The sequence below is a fragment of the Antennarius striatus genome, chromosome 8 (genome assembly GCF_040054535.1).
Source record: "Antennarius striatus isolate MH-2024 chromosome 8, ASM4005453v1, whole genome shotgun sequence".
NCBI classification, from domain to species: Eukaryota; Metazoa; Chordata; class Actinopteri; order Lophiiformes; family Antennariidae; genus Antennarius; species Antennarius striatus.
In genome coordinates this window covers 22,131,925-22,158,267 of record NC_090783.1, presented here as the reverse complement: position 1 = coordinate 22,158,267, position 26,343 = coordinate 22,131,925, and the positions used below count along the sequence as shown (strand labels likewise).

Here is a 26,343-nt window from a genome sequence, read left to right as displayed (position 1 = left end):
TCAGGAGGGGAGTGTGTGTCCTGTAGGAGATGGGTGTCACACAGTCTGAGTGGAATGCTTACAAAAACAACAACAACAACAACAACAACCACGCCGCTTCCTGTACGGAGTGTGTTTCCATTTGTCGCCTACTTCACACAGTCGTAGGTTTCATATTTGAACAAGCGCTTTGCAGCTTATGTATGCGTTCTCTATAAGATGAGCTGATGTTCACTGGCTGATGGGGGGTGGGGGGGTGGTGGTGATGAGATGATGCGTGGTTAAGAGATGAGCCTGAAATAGCAGCGTGGCAGAGGAGAGCAGGGAAGGTGGAATTATCCGTTCTTCTATTCATTCTATCCCAGTAGAGAGGCGATACCCTCGGTGGTGGTGGTGGTGGTGGTGGGGGGGGTTCCCTGCAGTGTTAACTGATTTTTTTTTTTAAAAAAAGGGGGGGGGTCAGAGGTGTGCCGCACAACTCGTAGTTCCAATCTTCTGTGTGGTTTCTGAAGGAGTCTGGTGCCGTCACAGCGGTATGGGGTGGGGGTGGGGGTGGGGGGTGAGGAAGAGGAAGGACAGCCGCTGTGTTCATTCGCCGCTGGGCGTCTGCGTCTCGTTGAAGTCTCCGGCGCGGCTGTCGGCGTCGTCGTCCGACATGTCGACGGAGGCGCCGTCCAGATTGAGGTTGCGTCGACCGGAACGGTTGGAGGAGAAACTGCTGACGGGACCCCCCCGCCTGGTCGGACGAAGGTAGAAAGAAACAAAAAAAAAAAGGTCAACCTCTTCTGATTTATTACGGAGTGAGTCAACATTTTGCTTAAATTCCCTGATTTTCTTTTCTCATCTAATATTCAGGTGAGGAAAAAAAAAAATCAATGCTGCTTCGATTGTCTGTGTGCCAGGAGGGTGATTAGCATAAAAATTAGCATAAAAACTGAGTAGGGAAGAAAAGTTAGTTTTCCTAAGGTGTAAAAAAAAAAAAACCCCAATAAATTTTTTATATTTCTGTACAAACTCTAAAAATGAGGTTTTGCCAGTAGCTAGTTTTTAAATCCAGCTGAACTGAACAGTATTTTCTGGACTATAAGGCGCACCTTAAATGAATGCCTCACTTTAAAACTTCTATAAAGTCCACGGGATCATAAGCGCACCGCCAGTTTTTGAGACAATGAAAGGCTTTTAGGTGCGCCTAATAGTGCGGAAAATACTGTACTTGTTATTTCACGGTTCAGCGCGACGCCCCGCTGTTCATACATTATTGACCTGAGGCGGTTCTTGAGGGAGTTGACCTCCCGGGTGAGACCCTCGCTAGCCTCCGTGGCGTCGTCCAGCTCCCTCTGCAGCTTCCTGCGGGAGGCGTTGGCCCTGGTGGCCTCCTCCTCCGCCTCCTCCAGTTGACGCTTCAGTTGCTTCATGCGAGAGTTGGCTTTCTCCATCTGACGGGAGAACAGACGCAGGACGGACAAGCAGTGGGGAGAGTTTGTGGGTGGGCTGAGTGGAAAAACAGGGAGAGTGAAACCGAGCTGCGTCCCGTGACCCCCCCACGAGTCGCTACCTGCTCCTTGTACTGGTCGGCGTGACGCCGCTCGTCCTCCACCTGCAGCATCACTTCCTTCAGTTTCTTCTCCGTACGCCGGACGATTTTGTTGGCTGCTGCTTTTTCCCTGGAAGATGAAATCAAGACGGGGGAACAAGAAGAGCTGATTCACATCTGAACGTTCTTTCACTTTCCATTCAGCCACTGAATCTCTATCATGTTAAGTCGTGCCTGTTGTTAAGGTAACCTCAAGATCTCCTCTGTGGAAATTGTGTGACCAGTCACTCACTTGGCTTCCTGCTCCAGCTGCTCCTCCATCTGCAGACTCTTGGCCTCCAGAGCGGTGATGGACGCCTTAAACTTGGACTTCACGGTTCCCTCCAGCTCCGCTAGCTTGGCTTTCAAATCCTGCATTCATAATACGTGTTAGAATCACGTCCTTGACATGAAATGTTGATATAGCACACTTATTCATCCTTTCAGTGAATCTGATGTGGTGCATATTATCAACACCAATGGAATTAACATGATATATATACCAGACCTTGTTCTGCCGCTCCATCTGCTGCCGGGCGTTCTCGCTTTTCTGCGCGGCGTTGCGTTCTCCAGCCAACTCCGTGTTCAGGCTGTCGACCTGACGAGAGACGAGAGGGCGTAGGAGGGACGGAAGAAAGACGGGCGATGATCGAGAGTACGGAAAGTTTTTAAAAACACTTAGAAGAATGTACCGAAGACCACAAAGTGACGTCTAGCCTGCTGCAGCTATCTTTCTGACAGTGATGTTTATTATCTCATGATTACCTGCATGTTGGTCTTTCTGAAGCGTTCGTTGAGCAGCTCCGTGTTGCCCTGCTCCTCCTCCAGCTCCTCCTCCAGCTGACTGATACGGGCCTCCAGCCTCCTCTTCTCTTCCAGCAGTGACGACCTGAAACAATTTTTTATTCAAATCTTTCGTTCCAACGTCTAGTCTTGATGATTTAAATCAACGCTTTCTCTCTCATGTCTAGAATGCCAGCACAACAATTTCTCTTGCATCACTGAAGATGTTGGGTTTTTGTCCATAAAACAAACAATCAAAAGCACGGTGAAGTAACACGGACTTTCCAGAAGCGCTGTTGGAGATTTCGTCGGCCAGCTCGTCCCTCTCCTGTTCAGCGTGTCGCCGGGCCCTCTCTGAAGCAGCATGGTCCTAGAAACACAACACACACATTAGAATGAGTGTGGAGAAGATGAATGATACCTAGATTGTCTCTGATTTAAAGCAAATTCACTTTTAAACAAAATGTAGTTTGTGACCTCCTGTAGTTGTAGGATTTCAGCCTCCAGGTTCTTGAGCTTCTTCTCGTTCTCCTTGGACTGGCTGAAGATCTCGTCCCTGGAGGCTCTGGCCTCCTCCAGCTCCCTCTGGTAGTCCTTCATCTGTGCCTGAGGGGAGAAACAGTTCAAGAGACGACACGGAAACACCATCAGCCCTTAGCATTTCATACTGTGTGATACAAAGAAGTGTGTGTGTGTGTGTGTGTGTGTGTGTGTGTGTGTGTGTGTGTGTAAAACATGATTTTCACTGAAGACTGATTCAACTCATTCAAGGCATTTAAAGGGAAGCTCTTAGTGCAACAGACCTCAAATCAGTCAAACACATTGGGTGTTTTTCTATTTGATTGAATAGAAAAACACGCAATGTCGTCACATTTTATGCATTTAATGCGTGTTCTTTCAATAATTTTACTTTTTTTTTCTCTAAAAGTCAAATAAAATTACCATGTAGTACGTATATATTGAATTGTAATCCCTGTATTACGATGTATTTATCACCAGATTGTTGATTCAGTTACATTTTCATAGGATATCATTTCTATACTGTCCAAAAAAGAAAAGAAAAAGAAATAAAGCTCTTGTTTTTGTTTTTTTTAGAGATCCAGCTACAGGTGTTCGTACTTGTAGTTTTCGGAGCTGTTTCACGGCCTCCTCTCTGCCTTTATTGGCGGCTTCGATCTGTCCTTCCAGCTCGTTCAGGTCCATCTCCAGCTTCTTCTTCATGGCGACGGACAGAGTTCTCTGCTTCCTCTCGTCCTCCAGCTCTGCCTCCATCTCTCGCACCTGGAGCAGTGAACAACACGCCAGTTCGGGTTAGAAAAATAAAACAACCAAACAAAAAAAACCACACACACAATCTGATCATCCATACACCCTACTTGTTTGACGAGCGCTCTCTTCTTCTCCTCTCCCTGCTCGTCTCTGGCCTGCAGGTCTCGGTCAAACTGGGCCTTCATGGCCTGCATGTTGACCTCCAGACGCAGTTTGGCGTCTTCTGTGGCCTGAAGTTCATCCTCCAGCTCCTCCAGCTGAGTTCTCATCTCCTCCACTTGTTGCTCCAGCGTTCGCTTGGACTTCTCTAGTTCGTGGACCTGAACACAACATTATAAGGAAGAACGAGACCATCCTGTCAGCGAGACGTAAAAAAAAGACTAGAGATCAACATGACAGGTTGGGAAATCATCACATCAAACCTGCAGTTTCATTTCACTCGTAAAAGAGATCAAAACACCTGAATTCCAGCTGTGTTCTTTTACAACGTGGGGAAAAAATGTCAAATAAGATGTCAGGTCACTCACATTCTTGCCCACATCATCCTTGGAGCTCATTAGATCTTCCATTTCAGCGCGGAGCTGCTTGTTAAACCTTTCCAGCTCCTCCTTTGCCTCCAACGCCTCCTCCAGAGCTCTGGCCATGGACAGAGCCTTGGTCTCCTTTTCTCGAGCCTCCGCCTCGGCCCGGTCACGCTCCTCGGCGTAGCGGGCCGAGATGGTTTTCTCCTCAGCCAGCAGCTAATACAGGAAAAAAAATAAAATTAAAGATCATCGATCAGTGGAGACGTTTCTGTTAGTCATGAAACATGATGAAAGTGTACCTGATCAAACTTCTTCTGCTTCTTTTCAAGGTTGGAGACGATCTGCCTCTGGTGGTCCAGGTCCACCATCAGGTCGTCCAGCTCTTGCTGCAGACGGTTCTTAGTCTTCTCCATCTTGTCCATGGACATGGTCTTCTCCTCCAGACGCTGGCTGGTCAGCTCCACGTCCTTCTGGAGCTTCCTCTTCACCTCCTCTAAGCCCTCCATCGCCGCCACGTCCTCCTCCAGCTTCTTCCTCGTCTCAAACAGCTTCATAAACAAACATTGAACAAGTTTACAGCAAGCTGTGGTTTTTACTCCTGCATCTGTGTACAGAGAAGCAGTTAAAAAACAAAACACATGTCATGTGTAACTACATTTTACTACTGCACAGCCGCACCTGAGCATTCACTGCCTGCAGCTGCTTCTCCAGGTTGCGTCGTGCCTCCTCCTCCTCCTCCTGCTGCTCCAGCAGGTTGTTTTTTTCCCCCTCCAGCTGACGGATTTGACCGCTCAGGTTTAGTTTCTGACGCGTCTCCTCCTGCCTCATCTCCTACACACCAAACCACAAAGCAGACATGATGGTCAAACAGGGCGATCTGTTAGCGTAGCATTTTATGTATGAATCGATAACACACTCATAAAGTCAGGTTAAGTACAGTTCCACAAATCTGAAGCCTGAGAAAACGCCTCAGTAACATTTCCCAGTTTTCTTGAAGGACATATTTTGTAACATTTGGCTACTGGATCTGTTCATCTGTTCAAGTCAGACAAGTAATGATGGGGCTTTTGGCTACCGCTACCACTTCACGTCATTTAGGAGAGACGCAAACAGTGAATGAAGCAAAGATTAATTCCATTTGCAGTCTGCATCTCCTCTAACCACGCATCGATTTCCTCAGATGTTCCTCAGCTACTTATTGACCTTCAGTCTCGTCTTTCTTACCTCTAAATCTTGCAGTTTGCTGTTCAGCTTATCGACCTCTTTGGCCAGCTTGACACCCTTCTTCTCCGACTCCTCCAGCAGAGAGGACACGTTGTCCAACTCCGTCTAACAAAAGACAAAAAAATATATACCGGGTTAAAAATCAACACAAGACCAACGCCACAGCAGTCTTACATCTCTTCACTTCCAAACAACAACACAAGTGTTCACCTGGAGTTTGTGTGAGCGCTCAGACAGCTCTCCCTTGGCTTTCTCCGCCTCGGCGGCTCTGGACGTTAACTCCTGCAGCTGCGTCTCCACCTTCTTCCTCTTGTACTCCGACTCGCTCTTCGTCTGCTGAAGACTCTTCACCTCACAGGCCATCTCTCTGTTGTCACTCTCCAGACTCTGCTTATTCTTCTCTAGGTTGGCTTTGAGCTGCACATCACAAATGATAACATTAATCTACAGCTGATATACAGTATGTAGATAAATACAAAGCAGATGTGACCCCCTCACCCTCTTGGCCTGTTCCAGCTGTTCAGATAGTTCCTCCAGAGCAGCGGTGTGCCTCTGTCTCATTTCCTGGATCTGAGCCTCGTGGTTTTTGGTCTCCTCATCAATGGCCTTCTTCAGCTCGGCTACCTCTTGCTCTCGTTTGGACCTGGAGTTGGAGACACAACAGTTCAAGGCTCCTGACAACGTTCAGTGATGAGTTAGTGGTGACTTTTTTTGACATATTCCTGTAAACAGAGCTTTAAACCATCACCTGAGCTCCTGCTGGGCGGCGGTCGTGTCCAGCGTGTCCTCCAGCTCAGTCTTGAGAGCCTCGAGCTCCTCGCTCAGGTCCCGCTTGAGTTTTTCAGCTTTCGTTCGACTCAGCTTCTCCGACTCCAGATCCTCCTGAAGCTCAGAGAGATGAGCCTGCAGCTCTCGAACCTGCTTCAAGGCGTTGTTCTTCTGGACGGTGTCCTCATCGCTCCTAAAAGGCCGGACAAAAGAACACATGTTTTCAGACACTTATCTTTAAACAGTCTTCCTTTCAAAGGCGAAAAAAATCCAATCATAGTAAAAGCAAACCTTGGTTCTCTAATGCTTTAGACGTCGAACAAATCGGAATTCGACCAAAAAAATTCAGAATTTTTTTTGTCTTAGAAGTCAAACAAAATTTGGAAGTCAAACGCGAAACAAACGCCTTTTTCTCGTCGCCAAGCGCGAGAAAAGTCGAGAGAAAACGTGACGGTAATGTGCTTTTTATTGTAGTTTACTGTATTCAATAATTTTTCTCTTAACTTGCGTTCCATTGCCTACGGTACGAGTTACGGTACCGTAAACTTCTGACCAAAAGTCGACGGTAACTCGTACCTTAGGCTAACCTGATTACGTCCATGTTTTTTTTTGGTTTTCTTCTTTCTTTTACATTTCTTTGATATGTTTCATTACTATACAATTTGATGTATAAATGACATTATGAAATAACGTGTTGAAAAAAGGTAGTTTTCTAGCGTCTTGGAACGGATTAAGAGTATTTACATCATTTGTAATGGGAAAAAATGTATTTGGAATTCAAACAAATCGCTATTCGAACAGCTTTCCGCAACAAATTTTGGTCGGAAACCGAAGTTTGCCTGTATAAACATCTGAATTGGCTTCTAAACCTCATTAAAATCCTGAATATAGCTGAAGCTCTTTTTATTTTTTTGGTCTTCAAAATAACAGGACAATCCCAGTAACATAGGAACTATACACCTGGAAACAAATAAATGTATTTAAAAAAAAAAAGAATGACGGTCCTCATGAAACACGAGAACACACCAATGTAAATTTATTCTAAGGCGATTTTATTATCCTTTGTCACTGATGCTATCCTCTACCCTGAGATGAGGCCACTGGTGCACACAGGGTGGCAGTGTGGAGCGCTGCTGGGTGCTCAAGTTGTGCAGAGTTATATCTGTGTGATCTGTGAGAAGATCACCATGGTAACAGCACTGTTGCTTCGTCTGCTGCTCAAAGTCACGGCGGCTGTAACACCACTGTGACATTCATCATATGTGTAAAAAATACGCCTGATTGAACCTTAGATAACGGATTCAGTTCTATTCAACCAATGCCACAGTTTTGAAAGCGACCTCCACACAAAACAGAATAATTGTCCACTTCCCAAACAAAGTTCACAACCTTGTTCTTTAAATAGCTACTGAATTCCAAATGAGACACGTCAAGATTAATGAGAGCTGATTATCTGGAGCTGTGACCAAAGTGATGATTTCTGCCTGTGAAATTAAACAGACGTTCACCATCGACTCCTCCAGTCTGGACTGTTGCCTCGCTTTGAAGAGGAGACTGCTGAGAAGCCACATTAAATAATCTGAACTGACCCGCAGAACAAGAACCTCTACAGCTGTTAACCTCATCTGTATGACAACCGGATGGGAAAATGGTTGAGTATGACATCGGATGTGATGCTCAGAATATATTTTCCTCTTAATGGATAATCAGGATAAAAATGGAGCGAAAAGGGAGAAAAGGAAATATTAAGTTGCAGGGACAGAATTGAAAAATGCACATCTTCTGCTGCAATAATCACCATTTTACCCCATTTGAGCAGACATTGAAAAAAAAAACCCCTCTCAAGATAAAAACAGGGATTTATCAACAGCTCCTCATCCCATGTGAAAAGGCAGCCTGATTCAGCCCTTCTCATTGCTTCATGCAGAAAACCTCTTCCAAGCCTGAGGGCATCAATCAACATCAGTGTGTCTCTCTAATCAGATACGGCTGCTTCCGCGATGAAAGAAAGGTCTCAGCCAGTGTCACCGAAGGCAAACACTGCAGCTGTGAGCTGAGAGGGACACAGAACCAACGTGTCCGCGCTGCAGCAGCAGCAGCTACAAAGGAGAGAATACAGAACAAATAGAACAGGAAGAAACCTAATAAAGAACCAGTTTTAGGATCATATGACCTCAGCGTGACATGACTTAGCTTGTGGGAGGGACGCTTGTGATTTCAATCTCAAAATAACATTTTTTTCTTTTTGCCAACACTGAGTAAAAACATATCAGTGGAAGCTCTTTGAACATTTTCACAAATACTATTGCATAATTTAAAAACTACAACAACAACAAAAAAGTCATGAATCATTTGCTTTAAATCACAACAGAGCCCGCTCTTCTGTTTTTCTTAATCTACAAGGTATTTGTTGGGGTGTAACCATATGACGCAATATTTGTTTCTTTAATTGATTCTTTACTATAAATGTCCCCTTCCTTTTTCACCATATGTATTACTATGGAGGGATTTGTAACAGTTGGAGAAGGCTTATAAATCGACACGTTTAACTTAACTTCAATAGGTACCGGAACAGCCTCATACTTGGATTTCATTTTCAGTGTTTCATAATTGGCAGAATGTATCTGCTGCAGTTCCCCTACTCTTGAAAGTTGTTTGACTTTCACTAGATTCTTCGATCCATCACTGACCGGACCACAGCGGACTGCAGCTCCTCCTCTTTTTTGGTCAGCTGGATCTTCAGTTCGTCGATCTGAGCTTGAAACTCAGCAACTTGGTCCTGTAAGTCGGTCGTCTCTGCGTCCAGTTTGCGTTTGGCCTTCTCAAGCTCCTGGCGCGTTTTCTCCTCTTTCTTTAAACGTCCTGAAGAGACAAATTAATCATATGTATGTTAAGCTAAATGCAGTCATACACTATCAACAATGACTACAAATGACCTTTTTGACTAGTGAAGAAAATGAACAAAAGGGGTCGTGCAAATGAAAAGTCACAGAAGCTTACAAACCACAAACATCTGATTACCAAAAGCCCAAAATAACTGATTACTATTAGATTAGATTAGAACATTCAATCTCACGATATCCCATAATGTGATCTTATTAATAAATGACACAAAATTAAGTTTACATCATTATGTCAAGACCGGCTGTTATCAGAACTCCAATGTCAAATATTTAGCTGTTCTCAGGTGATTCCCCTTCATGGTGGTGGTTCAATAACACATATACATATTTATTATTATGATGCGCTAATACTTGAATCCATTGTACTTTACTTAATTTCTGTATTTATAAAGTATAGATATTTGCAAATCTATAAGGTTTAGAGAAAGTGATGTAAAAAAAATTCTGCATTTCAATTTTGACATTCTAACACCGTGGTTACAGGGGAAAAAATACCAGAAAATACTTTCAAAATTTAGAATGAAGGATAATCATACCATGCAGTACACCTCACTAGAAAACCATCTCTTTCTGTGAAAACTTCAATACAGCATCTACGGACCTTGATCAGCACTTTGTAGCTCTATCCATTTTTCCAGGCAAATTTGAGACAGTAGAAATAAACATTTATCCTATTCCTGGATCTAAAATTGCTGACAGCCCTTACCCTCCAGGTCAGCCATCATCATCTCCTGCTTATTCTTGATCTTGCCAAGGTTTTTTGCTTTTTCCTCCTCCTCTGTCAGCAGGGAGGTCACCTCGCTAATCCTGTCCTCCAACAGCTTTTTCTCCTGTTGAGCACAATCAAAGTGTGGATAAGGTTCAGGCATTTTAATATCTCATCTATCACATTCAACTTTCACTGATACTGATGTTTCTGGTTCTTGCTAAAGAACTATGTTCACGTTAAGGCTCTCACCTTGACAGCCTTGGAGTTTTGGTCCTCCAGCAAGAGAATATCCTCCTCCATTTTTTTGATCTTCGCCTCGGCCGTCACTTTTTCTAGCTGCAGCTTCTGCCTTGCAGCCTCCTCCTCATCAAGCTGCTCCTCCAGGTCCTGCAGAGAAAAAAATACATCCACTGTCGACTCAATTTAATGTGATTCAAGATCAGAATAAAGTTCATAAAGTAATGCAGGCTTAATGCATTAAACTCTTTTAAGTCCCTGAACACAAGGCTTAAGTCATGAGAATTTCTTCATAGCACTTAATAATTAGGCATCACAAAAAAAAAAATCAAACCAAAAAAAATCATCAGAGACAGTGAGGCTGAATCAGACTTAGCAGAGCAGCCTGAAGACTACCAACCAACCAACAATCATGGTAGAAAACTGGTGGTAACGAACCACTTCTCCACTAATCACCCTACCAATAAACCACATTATGTGAACCACAGGTACATTTTAGTGGGAATGTTCAAATAATGACAATCCACTACAATGTTTTCTATACTCAACTTTTAAAATAAGCAAAGGAAAGAAGTTTGTGTCTGTCGGTTAAGAGCAGATATAAACCTGGATGTGTGACTGCATCTTCTTCTTCTCATTCTGCAAGCTCTGGTTCCTCTCCTCCTCCTCTTCCACCCTAGATTCCAGGTCATGAAGGATCTCCTCCAACTCCTGCTTCCTCGATAGTAGACGGACTCTCATCTCGTCGGCCTCAGCGAACAATTCTGTCTCAGCATGAAGCTGCTCTGCCAGAATGTTTTTCTCCTCTATCAGCTACAGAGGGTTAGGGTTAGATTCCAATATGGACAAATGTGTCTGTCAGTCTTCTAAACTGCAAATATTACATTTCTAGAAGTAATATTTACCTGTTGGTGTTTCCTCTCCACCTCCACAAGCTCATTTTCCACCTTGAGCTGTCTCTCCTTCACCTTTATCAGCTCCTCGTCTTTGGCTTGCATCTCCTCCTCCTGTCTGGTGACCTGTAGCAGGGGCTTCACCTGATAGAAGAAGAAAGATATCTCAAAGAAGTGTTTCTGTAGTGTTCAGCAGACTTGAATTAAAATAAATTAAACGGTTTGAAATAAAAAATAAAAATTTCATCTCTGATCTGGACACAGATAAGGAGAAAGAAATGTTTGGATGCAGTAGCATAAAAAAAAGAAACCACTTTTTATTAAAATTGACATTTGTCATTTATGTTTGGATGAGCTTCTGCGCGACATCCTTGGATATATTAATATACAGTATTTCCATGTCAACTGAACAAACTCAGCCCGCAAAATGGGCACTAGTGAATACAGATTAGTGTCATTTAATTAATGCTTGTTTAAATGTAGATTTTTGATTTATTATTCTTGAAAATACAACTTACAAAATTGATGATGAAAAAGAGTAGAGGAGGAAGCTGTCAGGGTCCTCACCTTTGTGAAAAGCCTCCACCACTGCCAATGTCGCAGCTTCAAGTAAGCGGCACAATTTCTCTGGAGGACCTTCAGGGCACTCAGCTGCTGCTGTTTCTTCATAAATGCTCTAAAAGAAGAAAAAAATGAGACATGACCAATGATAGGTGAAAAATCAGCATTTTTCAGACTGGTTGTGGACATATTATTGTCATATCTTTGCCTTTCAAAGTGATGTGATTAGGAAACAGTTCCGTACCTATATATACATTCATTCATTGATGTTATGGAGGAACACTATCAATCATTTTATGTAAGATTTTTTGGCATCTGCGCAAAACAATAAGTCAATATTTATTATTTTTTAGCTGTGTTTTGGGTCTCTACTCACTCCTGAGTTAAAGGGACAGTAAACTCATTTTAAAGTAATAAATGGTTTTTTTTTTAATCATTATGAAAAAATAAAAATAAAAAATTTTCCAGATGTCCGGTATTATCCCTGGTGTCAACCTATGAAACCTTAAAATCTGCGCTGCATCAGTACCGTCACGTGGGGTCATGCGTCATCGACGACACCCGTCGCTTCATCGGTCAGGGCAGCCATTATAACACTTATGAATCATAACTTATGATATATTTTGTTTATCCAAGGTCCCCATTTATCATACAAAATAATACTGCCATCACAACACTTGTTTATTTATGCACTTCAAATAATACCCCGGGTTCATCTTGACTTTACTGTCCCTTTAAACATCTGGCTATTTAGCTGCTAAATGAATTATTATGTTCACCAGCCAGTCAATAACTGTGTTTACAACAAAACATGCAGTGTTCAGTGGTTTTTCACAGCTTTTTTTCACAAAAGAGATGCTTACTGCAGCTGTCGAAAATAACACCGCAAGCAAATAAACACTGCAAAAAGATTACGATCCTAAACGCGCACTGAGCATGGAAACAGGCATATGCCCATATTTTAAATATTCATTTAACAGTTTAAATGAAAATACATATCTGACACCTACTTGCGTGCCAAATATCCACGACACACAGACTGGAAGTAGATGATTATGTCAGTGATCTTCAGATCTCTTTCTTCCTCTAGGTGAGCCAAGACACCCGTCCTGAAGAAGATCTTACTCTGACCGATACGAAACAGGTTGGGGTCCAGCTCCAGAGCTTGGATCTACAGAAGACACGCAAAGAGATGCTTTACAGTTAAACAAGTATTTGTACAGAGGTCTTTGCATCCCAGAAAGTTTCCAGAATACCAAAACATGCAAAAGTTGCATTTTGTTCAAAGTTCAGTTCCCCTAGCAACAGGGTCCTTTTAGGTATTTAGTTGAATTGGACCGATAACCCCTCATCTCACCAGCGTTTCTAATTTGGAGATTGTAAAACTAACATAGAATGAATATAAAAGCACAACCATTCTTTCACAGGCTTGTTTTCCATCCATAAATCCCTTGGGTATGGCATTTGGTGTCAGGATCTCATATCTGTCAACAGAAAATGATGTATATAAATTAGCTGACATTGAGAATATAACTTATAGAGTCACACAAATTCCTTCGTTCTTTCTACAGTACCTCTGTCTGAACTCCTGGAAGACGATGCGGTTGGGGAAGCCCTGTCTGCAGATGCGAATGCCTTCTAGAACGCCATTACACCTCAGCTGGTCCAAAACTAGGTGAGGCTCTAGTTTACCTGCCTGAACAAAAAGAAAAGTATGCCACTTAGGCCTTGTTCAGACTGGTCGGCTATATCCGATTTTTAGCCCATCCAGATTGATATCAGATATCTCAATTGTAGTCTGAACAGTCTCACACTACATGATACCAGATTTTTGCGGGACAGATTGAAACCACATTCGGGAGGTAGTTTAGTTTCGTGTCAGATAGGGACAGAGGCGTCTGCAGTCTGAACAGCTCCAAACACTCCGATCGGATACGGCGGACCGTGACGTCATATCCACAACGCGCAGTTTGACAAATGAATGTATAATATTTTGATTGTGTGAAGAACGAAGCAAAGGTCAAGGACAGATTTAATTTAAAAAGGGAAATATCTAGTGCCAAATTGAACAATGAATTTATAAAATAGAAATAACAGTGATATCATACATAACATGCTGAAGAGATCATTAATTACTATATAATAAAAACAATTGCAGACCCTTTACTTTCCAGTGCAAACAACTTAGAAACATTTACCCTTTTTTCATGGTTGGGAATGATACAGCGAACAAAGTTGGGATTGGTGTTCCTCAGTGTGGCCATGAGCTTGGTGAGTGACTCCTTGTAGAGCTGCCCCACAGTACGAAACATACCCTTCTTCGTTTTGTAGGTGGCACCAAAGGCTGTCTCATTCATCCCCGCCACTTGGTCGAGACCCACAATACGGTCGACTAATGGACAAACGAAAAGAAGTGATGAGAGTAGAACAACACTGAAGCTCTATGGGAATTAAAAACAGCAACAATTTAGCTGCAAATGAGTGCAGATGAATGAGAAACATGTGACACCCTACTGTCAAACAACAGCAGTCCAGCAAGTAGCATTCAAAGTCTGGAGCTAACACTAGCGTGGATGAAGACAGAGCATAGAGTGTATTTCTAGACCTAAGCGTCTGAACATACAGGGATCGGTACGCTTTGGTACCTGCAGGAGTGACACACAATCTTTAACACACCTTCCCTACTGGGCATCAACACAAGCAAACTACAAAAACTAAAATCGCAGGCCTTGCGGATGGCTTTGGATTCTCAGGTTTGAAAATTTTCATTTTCTTGTCTTTCCTTAACAGACTGAATACTTTGGATTGTACTATGCTACATGATATGTGAAGATGTGATCTTTTTTACATCCCGCTTCTTAGCGGTGATGTATTGTAATTGTCAGCGTTCGTGTGTTTGTTGGTATGTCCAACAAAAATCTTCACGACCGTTGCAGGTAGAACGATGAAACAAAAAGCACATTACTCAAAGGGGATGAACATGAGATGATGACCTTGACCTGAGTGTACAGAATTTCAACTTCTGTACACTCAGGAACCGGAAAAGATAGAAATCAAGGGAGAAGGCCAGTATGAGTAAGACCATAGATCAAAGCTATTGCTTTGATGTACATATGCACTAGCTTTGATCTATGGTCAAAGGTACTACTTGTTGATGTTGCAGTCAGTGGCCGCCTAGTTTTTATTTGATAACGTGAGAAAAGGAGTCAAAACAACACATTCACTCATTAATATTTTGGATTCTGGCTCAAGTCCTTCTAATATTTGAAGTTGAAATACATTTAGTATTTCTGATCTCTGGCGATTTCATTGTTTCGTTTACTTTAAATTTTGTGTTATATTCGAGCCATGGCCGGGGGGATGCATTCATCACTGGTTGTCCTTTGAAATCCAAGAATTTCAATCTTCACAATAGAAATAAACATACATACATAAGTATATTTTCCCTGATAAATGCCAACACCTGTGTCAAACTTATTTTGAGAGAGGGAATGTGTACAGCTAACATGACTGAACTCCTTCAGCCACACGGTGTATAGATCAGTGAATGTCTAGCGGTCCAATGAGCAGCTCAGCCTCCTTCTCTGTTGACCCTGAGCCCACAACCTAAAGTACCTCAATGTAACCAGGCAAGTGAAAATTAAATGTTTGTCTTATTCTAAATAGTGAGACAGCAAACAAGTTGATCTTTACCAAATCGCTATAACATTCAAACATTGGTATATATTTTTATGTAGACAAACGTAAGGCTGGTATCCAGTTAACTGCTGCTAGGGACAATGATTCTGACATGAATATATAAAGGAGTAATTCATAAATAATGAATTAAATTTGACTTTTGTGAAATAAGCATGTGGTCTCAAGACTCAAAAACTGGATCCAAACAGCCCACTTGGAATCAGATTAAATAGTAAGTCCTGTCCTACACTCAGAACCCACACCTTCCACACTTTCTTTGTTGAGGACAATCATTTAAACTCTATTTCCACCAAAGGAAGCGCTTCACTATTCTACTTCAACTTGTTCAGGCACTACTTCCTATGGTTGATACAAGGGAGTCATGCAGGCCTGGAAGCAAATGGAAGACATTATAGAATTATCAAAGACAAAGCACTGGCTGAAGCATGAAACATACAGCCAGATCTGGGCAAAAATATACCAGAACACTCATATTCAATGTCCGAAGAAACCTGCTGGGGTTTTTTTACAGTCCAAACTTGTTCATTTTCAACTATTATTATTTTAGCCCAGGTCTGCTATGACACGACTCAGTCATTCACCTGCTGGGTCATCCAGACTAGTGACATTATCATAGAATGAAGCCCTTTGAATGCTTTGAATTTCTACAACACAAAGAAAGAGAGGGAGGGGAAGGTAATATTAATTCTTAGAAGACAACAGGCCTTTGGCAGATGGCACTTGTTAGTAGGTTTGTGTGAAACAGACATCAGCATGCTTGTTAAAAAATTAACTAATACATCAATAAAGACTTCCAAAAGCTGTGTGACTTAAATAGAATCTTTTTAATATCGAAATCCTTAAGGTACACACAGGTAACTTCTTACCATCTTTCCAAAGTTCACCCACAAATTTGTCCGTTGACTGATGCAGAAGTGTGGCCACATTGTCATTCAGGGGGTCCATGTTCTTCATTAGCCACTCATCTGCTTTATAGTCCACCTGCAAAAATCAAGCAGTGCAACTTTAATGATACCGATATTTTCCAGCCCCTCCTGAAAGATCCAGAGGGATTCCCAGACCAGATGACATCCTGTTTCCTCCTTCCTCCCTCCTTTGGGAGGCAGGATTATCTGTAATCTTATACTTTCAGTCACTATCTTACTGAATGAGCTGATAACCCAGAGAGAGGGTTGAAACTTTAATTTGAGAGCTTTGCATGTGGCTAAGCTAAACGTGGCTAAGCTAACTCATGACATACAGTCCTCACAATACTGCTGAAACCACACCACGCATCCTCCATCCACCTCACGGCCCACTGTTCCATCAGTAAGACCCAAAGATATTTGAAATCCCTCAGTTGAAGCAGTGACTTCATCCTGAACTGGATCATAGAGATTCTGCTGGTTTAAAAGCAGCAGAATTACAGAAGTTACACAATTTCCTCCAGGATTAATAAAGTATCTATCTATCTGTCTAAAAGTTAAGTTTCTTTGTTGTGCCCATCTGAGATCATACACAAGGTCATATTTCTGTTCATCAAATTAACATTTGGCTTCATGGCACAAGATAATTTTATATGTAAAAAATAATTTCAAAGGACTATATCCATTTCATATTAAAAGCCCTTAAACTTAATTTCTAAAAAAAAAAGGTTCTACTGTTAAACACTTGTAAGACAGAGTGATTTAACAAGAGATGAAACAAGCATACCCTGCCAGCATAGTGGATAATGCAGAAGTCCGCTTTATCTTTAAGTTGGCGGGGCTTCTGGAACTTGGTGTGTGTACCCTGTTCCTGGATCAGCTTGTCTACAAAGGTCCTGTCCGTCGCCTTGGGGAACCAGCACTCCTCATCCAGGAGAGCCAACACTCCTGGGGGGTTTGCCTGAGGCAACAGAACTCATGTCAGGACTGAAACAGCTGAGGGTGCACGAACAGTAAATGTGATCTCATCATTTAACTGCTTGTGTTTTGAGAATAACTAAATAATTCAAGAATAAATGGGAAAATAAGATTTAAGGTAATGGTCCTAAGAGTGGATTCTGACCGGCCTCTCAATGAGATCAATGCAGGGCTGAAGGTCGAGGCCAAAGTCAATGAAGCTCCACTCGATGCCCTCCCTCTGGTACTCCTCCTGCTCCAGGACGAACATGGTGTGGTTGAAGAGCTGCTGCAGCTTCTCATTGGTGTAGTTGATGCACAGCTGCTCAAATGAGTTCAACTGTTGTAGAGGCGGAACACAACAAGAACAAAGCTCTCAAAGACAATACGCACAGACGGCAAGACCTAAAAAACCTTGAATCTAGTTATCAAACAAGAAAACAAAAGTTATTTGCATGAAATAAGACCACAAACACATTATCTTAAGCTACTTAAAGACAAACCATATGACAAAAAAGTTAAGAAATACTTCCAAACCTGGAAAATCTCAAAACCGGCGATATCCAGGATCCCGATGAAGGAAGCACCTTGGCGTTTGGTTCTGTCGAGAGCTCTGTTAATGCGATGGACCAGCCAGCGGAACAGACGCTCATAAGTTGCTTTAGCCAGGGCTTCGACAGCAAAGTCCGTCTGGCGGGAGAGACGGTACAAGATTGGGAGACAAGGAAAACTCATCATGAGACATAATATGAAGAAACAGAGGTTGAGCAAACACGTGTGCCTGTGTGGAGGCCTGAGTCACTGAAACTGGACACCCCCTGGACAAATGGACATGATGGCAAGAATCTATACAGTATCATTTTACATGTTTTCTGAGTCAGACGTGTTATCTGCCATCGGTGAAAGAGAAGCTGCATCCATTGATCTGTGATCAAATTAATCCTAAAATTTCAGAGTGCTGCCTATTAAATGGAGAAAAAAAACCAAACATCCACCCCCACATCTCTAGGAAGACCTTTCTTTACTGCAACACCCCAGAAAACAAGCAGTTGAAATCAACGGGGTGTTCTGAGCTGAGCAGAGAAGAGAGAATGGGGAGAGGCAGACTTTGAATTATTATTTTGTGCCAAAACTACTGACAATTTTTTCTAGATGTCAACCTTATTACAGTCTTGTAGATATAATAACTAGGGTAAAAAAAATCCTTGTATTATTTCCTTGGTATGTGATAAGCATGGATATAAATTGAAGTATATACTGATGCATTTTATACTAATTATATTCTTCTGTGTTTTAAAATAATTATATTCTTCTATGTGTTCTATCTTTGTGGCAATAAGACTATACATATTCATCCACCAGTTCAGAACTAGAACCGTTAAAATCAGACAGAATATGCTCAATCAGGTTCCTAGTAGCACAATATGTATTGAATGAAACAATTGTTCAACTGAAAGCCTTGATTCCAGAAATAGCTCATTTAACTACATAACTCTATTACTACATAATGGAATTTATTTGCACTAAAAAAAAATAGTACACCAGTTGCATTACTGTACAATAAATCATGACCACGAAGTGTTCCAGAGGATCTCATCTCGCAACAAAAAAGATTTACTACTAGACTGACCTGTTCTTTAGTCTGTGCTTTCTGGACGTAGTCTCTTCCCACTTTGATCCTTGGGGTTAGGATAGCTCTGGTGAACTCCATTACATTTATACCCAGCAGGTGACACAGTTTCTGAGCAGCTGAGATTAAAGGAAATGCATTAATATTCATTTAAAATACAAAGTCTCTTTTATAAGACAACGTTATCGCTTAAAAATGACAATTTTCATTTATTCCATGAAGATGAGGTGTTTGTGAAAAAGATGCAAAGTCTCATAACTTGAAAGGAGAAGAATAAACAACAACTTCTTCAAGATGTAAACTCATCACATTTTGTAAAACCAGCTGAAACTGCAGCATCTCTTGCATTTGACTCATTTCCTCCAACTGTTTTATGACTTTTAGGTGTAAAATATGCAGAATCACACGTGGAGGAACTAGAGGGGTTGCGCTCCATTTCCTTCAGGAGTAAATCCCCTGAATGATTTTGCCTTAATGGCAGCTTGACGAGGCTTGGGTTGAGAAAATACATAAATCACCAGCTCAGTGCGAGAGCAAGGAAAGGGGGAAGGAAGGGAGTCTGAGTTCAAATGTGAAAAGGGAAAGGATGAGAGGAATGTGTTGACCTGTAAACTACAACCACTGTGTGTGTGTGTGTGTATCATACTGTGTGTGATACCTACCAGTATTATCAGGCATTGAGGCTTGGTCAGTGTTCCTCTCCTTCTTAAAGACTATGTTACCAAACTGAAGCACTGAGGACACCACCTTCAACATGGCTACGGATGGAAGAATTGAGACGAAACTTAATTTGGAAACATGGAAGAAATGACTTCCACATATGAATGAGTTTAAACGACGACACTGACTGAAACAGAAGAAGGGACTTTGTGGAGAACTTACAAATGCATTATCAAATCTGACCTTAAAATGAACTTTAATGGATTATTTTTTTCAAGTGTAAAGAAATACACTACCACAATACACTATCTACAAATTTTAAAGCATTAGTTTGAGTAAAAATCTTTGTCTTTAGTCTTCCTGTGATTAAAATATTTATACGACTCCTGCAGCCCTCATTACTTCATTAATTAGACCCGTTCACATACACCTTCATCCAGTCCCATGTAATTTTTAGGGGTCGAGCTGACCAACATATTGAATTTATTCTTGACCCTCATGTGTGGACATCCAATATTCTTATGTAGTTGTCCTTTATTTGTTTAATCAATAAAAACATTGATGCTTGAGCTAAACAAGATACATACCAGAACAAATACATGAAAACAAAAATACAGATGAAAGCCCACCTTCATGCGATCACATATTTTTGAAAATACTTTTCTGGAGAGCATACCCAGAATCTCTTCGTGGGTGAAGCTCATGATGTGCATGGCTTCCATGGTCTCGCGGAAGTTGTCTTTGTCCTGCTGGCCTGGGATCGCAACATGACCATTGGACAGGAAACGATAGTTGTTAAAACCTTCCAACAGCAGGTCCGCTGTGGAAAGAAAAATGTAGAAACATTTAGAAAGTCCTTTTTTTTCTTCTTCCAAACAGAGAGAACACACAATCTGTTCTTTGTAAATCGTTACACAAGAAATTATTTAAGAATTGTTGGTGCTTTGACACGGATACAAATAATTTTTATAAAAAGAGATGACAATGAGACTAAGATGCAGATAAATGTCATGAGTTCACTCTACTTACATTTGAGATGCTCTCCAGCTCCAGCCAGCAGCTGGTAAAAAACATGGAAGGTGCGTTCATCTTTTGCTTGGCGAATAGCTCTGGATTTCTCCAGTAAGTCTGACACAGAATGGTCAAAGAACAGATCGATTTGGTTGGTCGGTCTGACGCTGAATCAAAGTTTAAAACACAGCTTCTTTCATAAAACTTGTCTAAAGGTCAGTTCTATTGAATGCATTTTTGTGGCAGCTTCTAATAAACATTTGAGGGTTTCTTCCTTTTAAATAACTAATTTAAAATAGCTACAACAAGCAGAATAATACAGATAATAAAATCACAAAACAGGATACAAGTTTCAATGTTTGCTCCAACAATGTATCCGGTGACGTCGAAATTGATCCGGATGAATTTTCCCTGCAGAGTTGAACAGAAGAAAACTGCTCAGTAAGCTCATCAGACAAATGAACAGAAGATGATGAGAAATCCATCTGCGACATGACTCTTCTGGAACACTCTCATGAGGCCTATCATACGTTTAATGATTTCAGATTCACGTGTGTCAGCGTGAATCCTCCATTAACATGAACCCTGATTGAGAACATATTCTGTATAAAATAAAGTAAGCAGTCCTGCATAAGACAATATTCACAAGTTATGTTTTTAATAGTGTCCTGTATGGAAATACTGTATTTCCATACTGAGGTCAGATACACACACAGCCGTATAGAGAATATCAGGTGTTCAAATTCTAATGATGAAAAAAGATGACTATTTCTTCTGCTCACTGCTAACAAAGATTCATTTAATAAAGCAACATTTTTTTTTTCTTACAACTCCCCCTTACACTTTACTACTTAATTTCATTAATTTGGAGCAAGCAAGACTTCACTTGTTGCTCTGGTTCTACAGCTAGAAGTCAGAACAGTGGAGACACTGTACCTCCACACTGAAACGATGATTTAGAGCACATGTGTCAAACTCAAGGCCCGGGGGCCAAACGTGGCCGGGCCAGATCATTTTATGTGGCCCACGAGAGCATAAAAGGTTCAGAGTGTCTAAAAATAATTAGTTCAAAAGTGTGCTTTGACCAAAAACTACACTTTCCACAAAATCAAACACAAGTTAATGTCTTAACTTTATTCACTGGATAGTTTGATCCTTGATTGACGGAGTTCTGTGGGTTTCATAACGTGACAAATTAAAAGGATTTATGTTAAAGCAGAGCAATGAGTAAACATGTTTTTTCTGTGCAACTACATCAAGAAGTAGTTACAATTATTTTACATTACAATGAGTTACATTCAGCTACATTTATAAGTTACATCTGGCCCTTTGATTACATTATTATTATGCCGAATGGAGTTTGACACACCCGATTTAGAGGAAGATTGAAGTCCTAAGCTAAGATTAGGCAAGGTGGTGCTATGATGGGAGGAGGTTGTGATGTACATTGTGCAAGACGGACATTTAGAATGCAGCCTTGCTTTGTGAATTCTCCATACTTACAAAACGTGATGAGTTGTCATTTTTCACTGTCTTTGCATTCCCGAAAGACTCTAGGATGGGGTTGGCCTGCAAAAGCTGGCGTTCCAATTCACCCTGAAATAAAGTTGTTTTTTTAAAAATCAGAAGACTGTTACCATATTTCTTCATGATAACTCAACAGTTAAGCAATGGAAGTAGTTGTAAATTCGCAGATTTTCACTATCAATTTAGAAACATATAAACATGCAGACAAAGACGGCAAACATCTGAATATCTGTCATATCTTACAGAACAACGACTTCACATTCATTATTATCCCTGTCCAAGTGAACTGACTGAAGAAAGTGGTGGACACACTATTCCCAGAAGTAGCTGAAGCACACAAACATTAAATGCATACACACCAACAGCCTTAACACATAATTTTTATTTGCATTAATCTCCTGTAATAAATATGGCTAAATAAACTGTTTCTAAAAGTTTATATATTTTATTTTATTTCTAGAAATCACCAATCACCAATCATTTTTTTGGCGCAATGATGATAACGTTGACATATTGTTGTAAGTACTGGAAACACTTTTTATTTTGTGTATGTGTGTGTGTGTGTGTGTTCCAACACTGCTTACAAAGTGAAACGTAATGTAAATATACTCTATTGGTTCAATCATTCATTATATCAATAAACATTAGCGCGTGTGTGGAGTATTTAATGCACACTGGGCAAATCTCAGGTTGCTCCGTCCTGTATTCCTGAGGTTTCCCATTAAAGTCAGTAATAATAAAGTAGCTGTTTGACAGACAGTTCTTCTGGAAAGCACCACAAAGTCAACTAACCATCTCTTTTATGTTTTCATCACTATTCTTAAAAGTAATGAAACAAATAATATCATATTTGCAAAAAGTGCTAAAACCACTCATCCTTGGGAGTTTTTTCCCCTAAGTGCATACAATTTGAGTTAATCCCGTAAAGCCAGTTACCCACTAACTTTACCACTGAAAGAGTAGAGATATTCTCTGACTGAATGAGGACTAACGGTGACTCATGTTGATAGAAACCCAGAAGAAAATATGTGGAGAAATGGTTCTGGGTTTTTTGGGGGGTTTTTTCCTTTCTAAATTTTGAGAAAAGCCAGATAGCCTCTCTTGTCATGACAAGAATAATGTGTTCACACAACAGAAACACTTGGCTTTTCTGTCAGTCTGGACACCAGGAAGAGGCTGAAAAAATAAATGAGAGACTTATGCAGATGTTTGGACAGGTGGCCCACTGTTTCCATTCAAACCACATTGTGTGCTTTGTCATGACCAGAGAATCCAATACAACTGACAGAAGAAAATGAGTTCTGCAATGCTGCTTTTGCAACAACTTCTCTTGTGGCCGAATGGACTATTTTCCCATTACGTCCAGAATAGTTTAAGGTTTAAGGAGGTACTTTTCCACATTAGGGAATTCTGTGGAATGAAAACTCAGCACTCAGATTGTAAGACTTGAAAAGTGATGTTGGGTTGAGGAGCACTATGGGCGACTTTTAATAGAGCTGTTAAGCAGACGGAACAACACAAGGGTGAGCTTCATAAACATGATCGTTCTACTATTAGAAATAAATGGCAAAGTCCACAGAAAGCAGACAATCCAAACCCTAATCCTTTGTTTCTAAATAAAAACAGGCCTGTGGTACAGCATGGTATTTAAAATTGCTCTGTGGCAACCTCTCCATCTGTGTGACCTGCCCTGAGCACATAAAAACAAATGGCAGATTACTGATATCAATTGGTGGGGGGTAAATTTAGCAGAAGTTGACCCATATTGCAAAGGGGGCATGTTCAGACAAACAACATCAACATTGGTTCCTCCACTTCAGACAGTCTATTGTGTGAATACTTAAAATCACATTTCTCAAAAACTGATGATCTAGACATTAACAGTCACTACAAAAACACATTCAGAAACCATTTACGGCTCATAGTGATCAGTACGTCTGTTACTGAAGTGCTGGCTGTTTTAGAATTGTGTTTTAGAATGGATTAAGTGGCGTCAAAGAGGGTCAGTCAAAATTGTTCCACTAAATCTTTTGAGGCCAGTAGTCATGCGTATTCATTTCTCAACATCTGCTCCAGAGGTCACAAGGCGCGACAAATATTAAAAGTTATTCTTTCAACTAGGAAAAAAATCAGAGAGCACCGCTTGGGAAATGATTCACAGTATTTTCATCTTGACATAATCGAACCAATTTGGAGGATTCATCTTCACCAACAGAGCCTTCAAAATTAATTTAAAGATTGAAAGAGGTCCCAAATGCAAGTTAAGTGATTAAGATGAGCGTCAAGATGATGACGATAAAAACCAATGAGTCACATTGAGCCTATTTGACATAAATGTTTGCTTAATGTTCTGTTGCTTATCCATTATCTATTATGTCTACGCACTGAATAAAAATATAAACAACATCCAATAAAATGGATTTTAATGTGAAGCAATCATGGAAAACTCTGCTTTGGCTTATTCTACACATATGAGCTTGAAACATAAATGTGATGTCCTCACTTTATAAGTACAGTAATGTAAACGACAGAAGTCAATTGTAATCACTTGGAGGACTGGCGGAATAGATCATGCAATGTAAAGGTTAAAACAGAACTACAGCAGGTGGATTAATGTGGATGAAAGCATCTACTACCCCACTTCCGGCAACAGTTAAGAGTTAATTGTTATTTTTAAGGTTAAAGAGCAGGTAGCAGAGTGGGTAAAGCACCAAGTGTTGTAGGGAGGTAAGGTGAGAGAGGTGAAAAACTACATACTACTCACATAAATCAAGGGTCCACTCTGTGGGATATGGGGAGAGTCAATTATTATGGAAAATAAATTGTATTAATGTCATGAATACAAAGGAATACCACCTTTTTGCAGTAGTTTAAAAAATATGTGATTAAGTCAAGGATTCCAATTAATCACTTCATCTACAATCGGCAGGTTGAAGTTAAAACACTACTTCAAACATCAGTTTCAACATTTTGAGGTTACTGCCGTCAGCGCAGTTGATGAATGACATATTAATGTAAAGATTACTTCGAGTTGCACATCTCAAAATAGATTAGAGGCCATCTTTCATGACCGGCATAATTTACCAAATTACTTGGGATTCAGTTTAGAAAATGATGTTGCTGTAATAACAAAAGTGAAGCGCTAGAGTCTGAGCCAAAGTGCAAAAAAAAGAATGACGGACATAAAATGTGGAAGCTGTTTGATGAAAACGGGCCGACAGACTGACTCGGCGTTCACCATGGATGTGCTTTGCTGTGAATAAACTCTACTTATGTACTAGACATGGGTCTTTTTGCAAATCAGGCAATCATCCAAGTAAAAAACTCTTCATTAAAGTCAAACTCAACGTGTGCTTGTGCTTTTTAAAACCAAATACACATGAACTTTCTCCTAGACGACTACTTTCAACTGCAGCAAGAATCATAACATCCAAAGATTTCACCTGACTTTGATGCACTTGTTGTTGCTCATCACAGACTTACTTCTTCCCCCAGGTAAGAAGATGACTAATTCTAGCAGAACGCATTGTGACATCAGCATGATCAGTTCCTACTGTGCCACCCCCACCCCTAAATCATTTAGGTGTCTTCAACTGATGCTTATAAGTGAAACAGACTAGCAATTCACTACAACACTATAGAAAGTTCAACAAAGTCACATCACACACAATATATTAATCATGCAAGTTTAAGTTTTACTTACAACTGCATTTTGTGCCTGACAGAGAGAGAGAGAGAATTTAAACGCTAAATACATTGTTGTTAGTGTAGCTTTACAAAATACAATCTACTATGGGGCAACTTTATTTGATGTTCATCTAATGAGACCAAAGCAAGTTCATCTGGTGTGTGTGTGTGTGTGTGTGTGTGTGTGTGTGTGTGTGTGTGTGTGTGTGTGTGTGTGTGTGTGTGTGTGTGTGTGTGTGTGTGTCAGGAGACGTGAGGGGAGCATGCACAAGAGCACCATGAAGAAGACGGCTTTAAGACTTGCCTGTAGCTTTGCTGGTTTTGGTGATTCTGGCTGTTTGAGACAGACAAATGCAGACAAATCAATGTTTTAAAATCCATGTTATTTAAATTATGATCACATATTCATATTTCAACACATTTCAACAGGGATATTCCGTTCAAGCGTTGTTGACCAAAACTATACCTGTGGATGACGACGGACAACACTTACTGGAATGCTGTGGTCTTTTCTTCCTTTATGGGAGGAGGCAACATGTGCCAGGTACTGAATGACCTTTTTGGTGTTTTCTGTCTTTCCTGCTCCTGATTCCCCTCTGAGACAGAAGACGTCAAAAACTAAACAATAACATCCTCAAAAAACACTATTAGAGTCAAACATTCACTTTTCATACATAGATCTACATGTATACAAAGAAAAGCACAAACATAAACCTACAACAAGATTAAACGCATTTCTTATCATGTGTCCTTTTATTATATTATTCTTTATTTCTATCAACATCACTGCAGTGTTTAGGTGTGTGTTTCCTGGCAACTGGGGTGTGTAGCCTTCTCAGTCATA

The 26,343-nt window shown here is 40.8% G+C and overlaps 1 protein-coding gene across 4 annotated transcripts in view; it reads right to left on the bottom strand.

The window, feature by feature from the left end:
- Window positions 1–443: 443 nt before the first annotated feature.
- Window positions 444–26,343, bottom strand: part of myh10 (myosin, heavy chain 10, non-muscle) — a 42,724-nt gene continuing 16,824 nt past the window's right edge. For 2 of the 4 annotated variants that reach the window (XM_068321635.1, XM_068321636.1), the window contains exons 5-45: window positions 25,993–26,095; window positions 25,804–25,833; window positions 25,516–25,530; window positions 24,577–24,594; window positions 21,789–21,881; window positions 20,633–20,696; window positions 20,304–20,402; window positions 19,951–20,094; window positions 19,277–19,372; window positions 18,615–18,733; window positions 17,522–17,674; window positions 17,151–17,324; window positions 16,815–16,988; window positions 15,989–16,103; window positions 13,622–13,815; window positions 12,998–13,119; window positions 12,838–12,907; window positions 12,434–12,594; window positions 11,430–11,538; window positions 10,875–11,006; window positions 10,576–10,782; window positions 9,982–10,119; window positions 9,730–9,853; window positions 8,811–8,982; window positions 6,101–6,313; window positions 5,851–5,995; window positions 5,563–5,769; window positions 5,353–5,457; window positions 4,807–4,959; window positions 4,428–4,676; window positions 4,132–4,344; window positions 3,712–3,924; window positions 3,455–3,616; window positions 2,813–2,941; window positions 2,617–2,705; window positions 2,318–2,441; window positions 2,061–2,150; window positions 1,806–1,924; window positions 1,535–1,643; window positions 1,243–1,415; window positions 444–715 (exon numbers count right to left, since the gene is read on the bottom strand). In XM_068321635.1, the coding sequence (XP_068177736.1) occupies window positions 568–715; window positions 1,243–1,415; window positions 1,535–1,643; window positions 1,806–1,924; window positions 2,061–2,150; window positions 2,318–2,441; window positions 2,617–2,705; window positions 2,813–2,941; window positions 3,455–3,616; window positions 3,712–3,924; window positions 4,132–4,344; window positions 4,428–4,676; window positions 4,807–4,959; window positions 5,353–5,457; window positions 5,563–5,769; window positions 5,851–5,995; window positions 6,101–6,313; window positions 8,811–8,982; window positions 9,730–9,853; window positions 9,982–10,119; window positions 10,576–10,782; window positions 10,875–11,006; window positions 11,430–11,538; window positions 12,434–12,594; window positions 12,838–12,907; window positions 12,998–13,119; window positions 13,622–13,815; window positions 15,989–16,103; window positions 16,815–16,988; window positions 17,151–17,324; window positions 17,522–17,674; window positions 18,615–18,733; window positions 19,277–19,372; window positions 19,951–20,094; window positions 20,304–20,402; window positions 20,633–20,696; window positions 21,789–21,881; window positions 24,577–24,594; window positions 25,516–25,530; window positions 25,804–25,833; window positions 25,993–26,095 (5,467 nt within the window). In that variant the 3' untranslated portion in view covers window positions 444–567. The remainder of the gene's footprint in view (window positions 716–1,242; window positions 1,416–1,534; window positions 1,644–1,805; window positions 1,925–2,060; window positions 2,151–2,317; window positions 2,442–2,616; window positions 2,706–2,812; window positions 2,942–3,454; window positions 3,617–3,711; window positions 3,925–4,131; window positions 4,345–4,427; window positions 4,677–4,806; window positions 4,960–5,352; window positions 5,458–5,562; window positions 5,770–5,850; window positions 5,996–6,100; window positions 6,314–8,810; window positions 8,983–9,729; window positions 9,854–9,981; window positions 10,120–10,575; window positions 10,783–10,874; window positions 11,007–11,429; window positions 11,539–12,433; window positions 12,595–12,837; window positions 12,908–12,997; window positions 13,120–13,621; window positions 13,816–15,988; window positions 16,104–16,814; window positions 16,989–17,150; window positions 17,325–17,521; window positions 17,675–18,614; window positions 18,734–19,276; window positions 19,373–19,950; window positions 20,095–20,303; window positions 20,403–20,632; window positions 20,697–21,788; window positions 21,882–24,576; window positions 24,595–25,515; window positions 25,531–25,803; window positions 25,834–25,992; window positions 26,096–26,343) is intronic. The other 2 variants (XM_068321639.1, XM_068321638.1) reach the window with 2 other exon arrangements.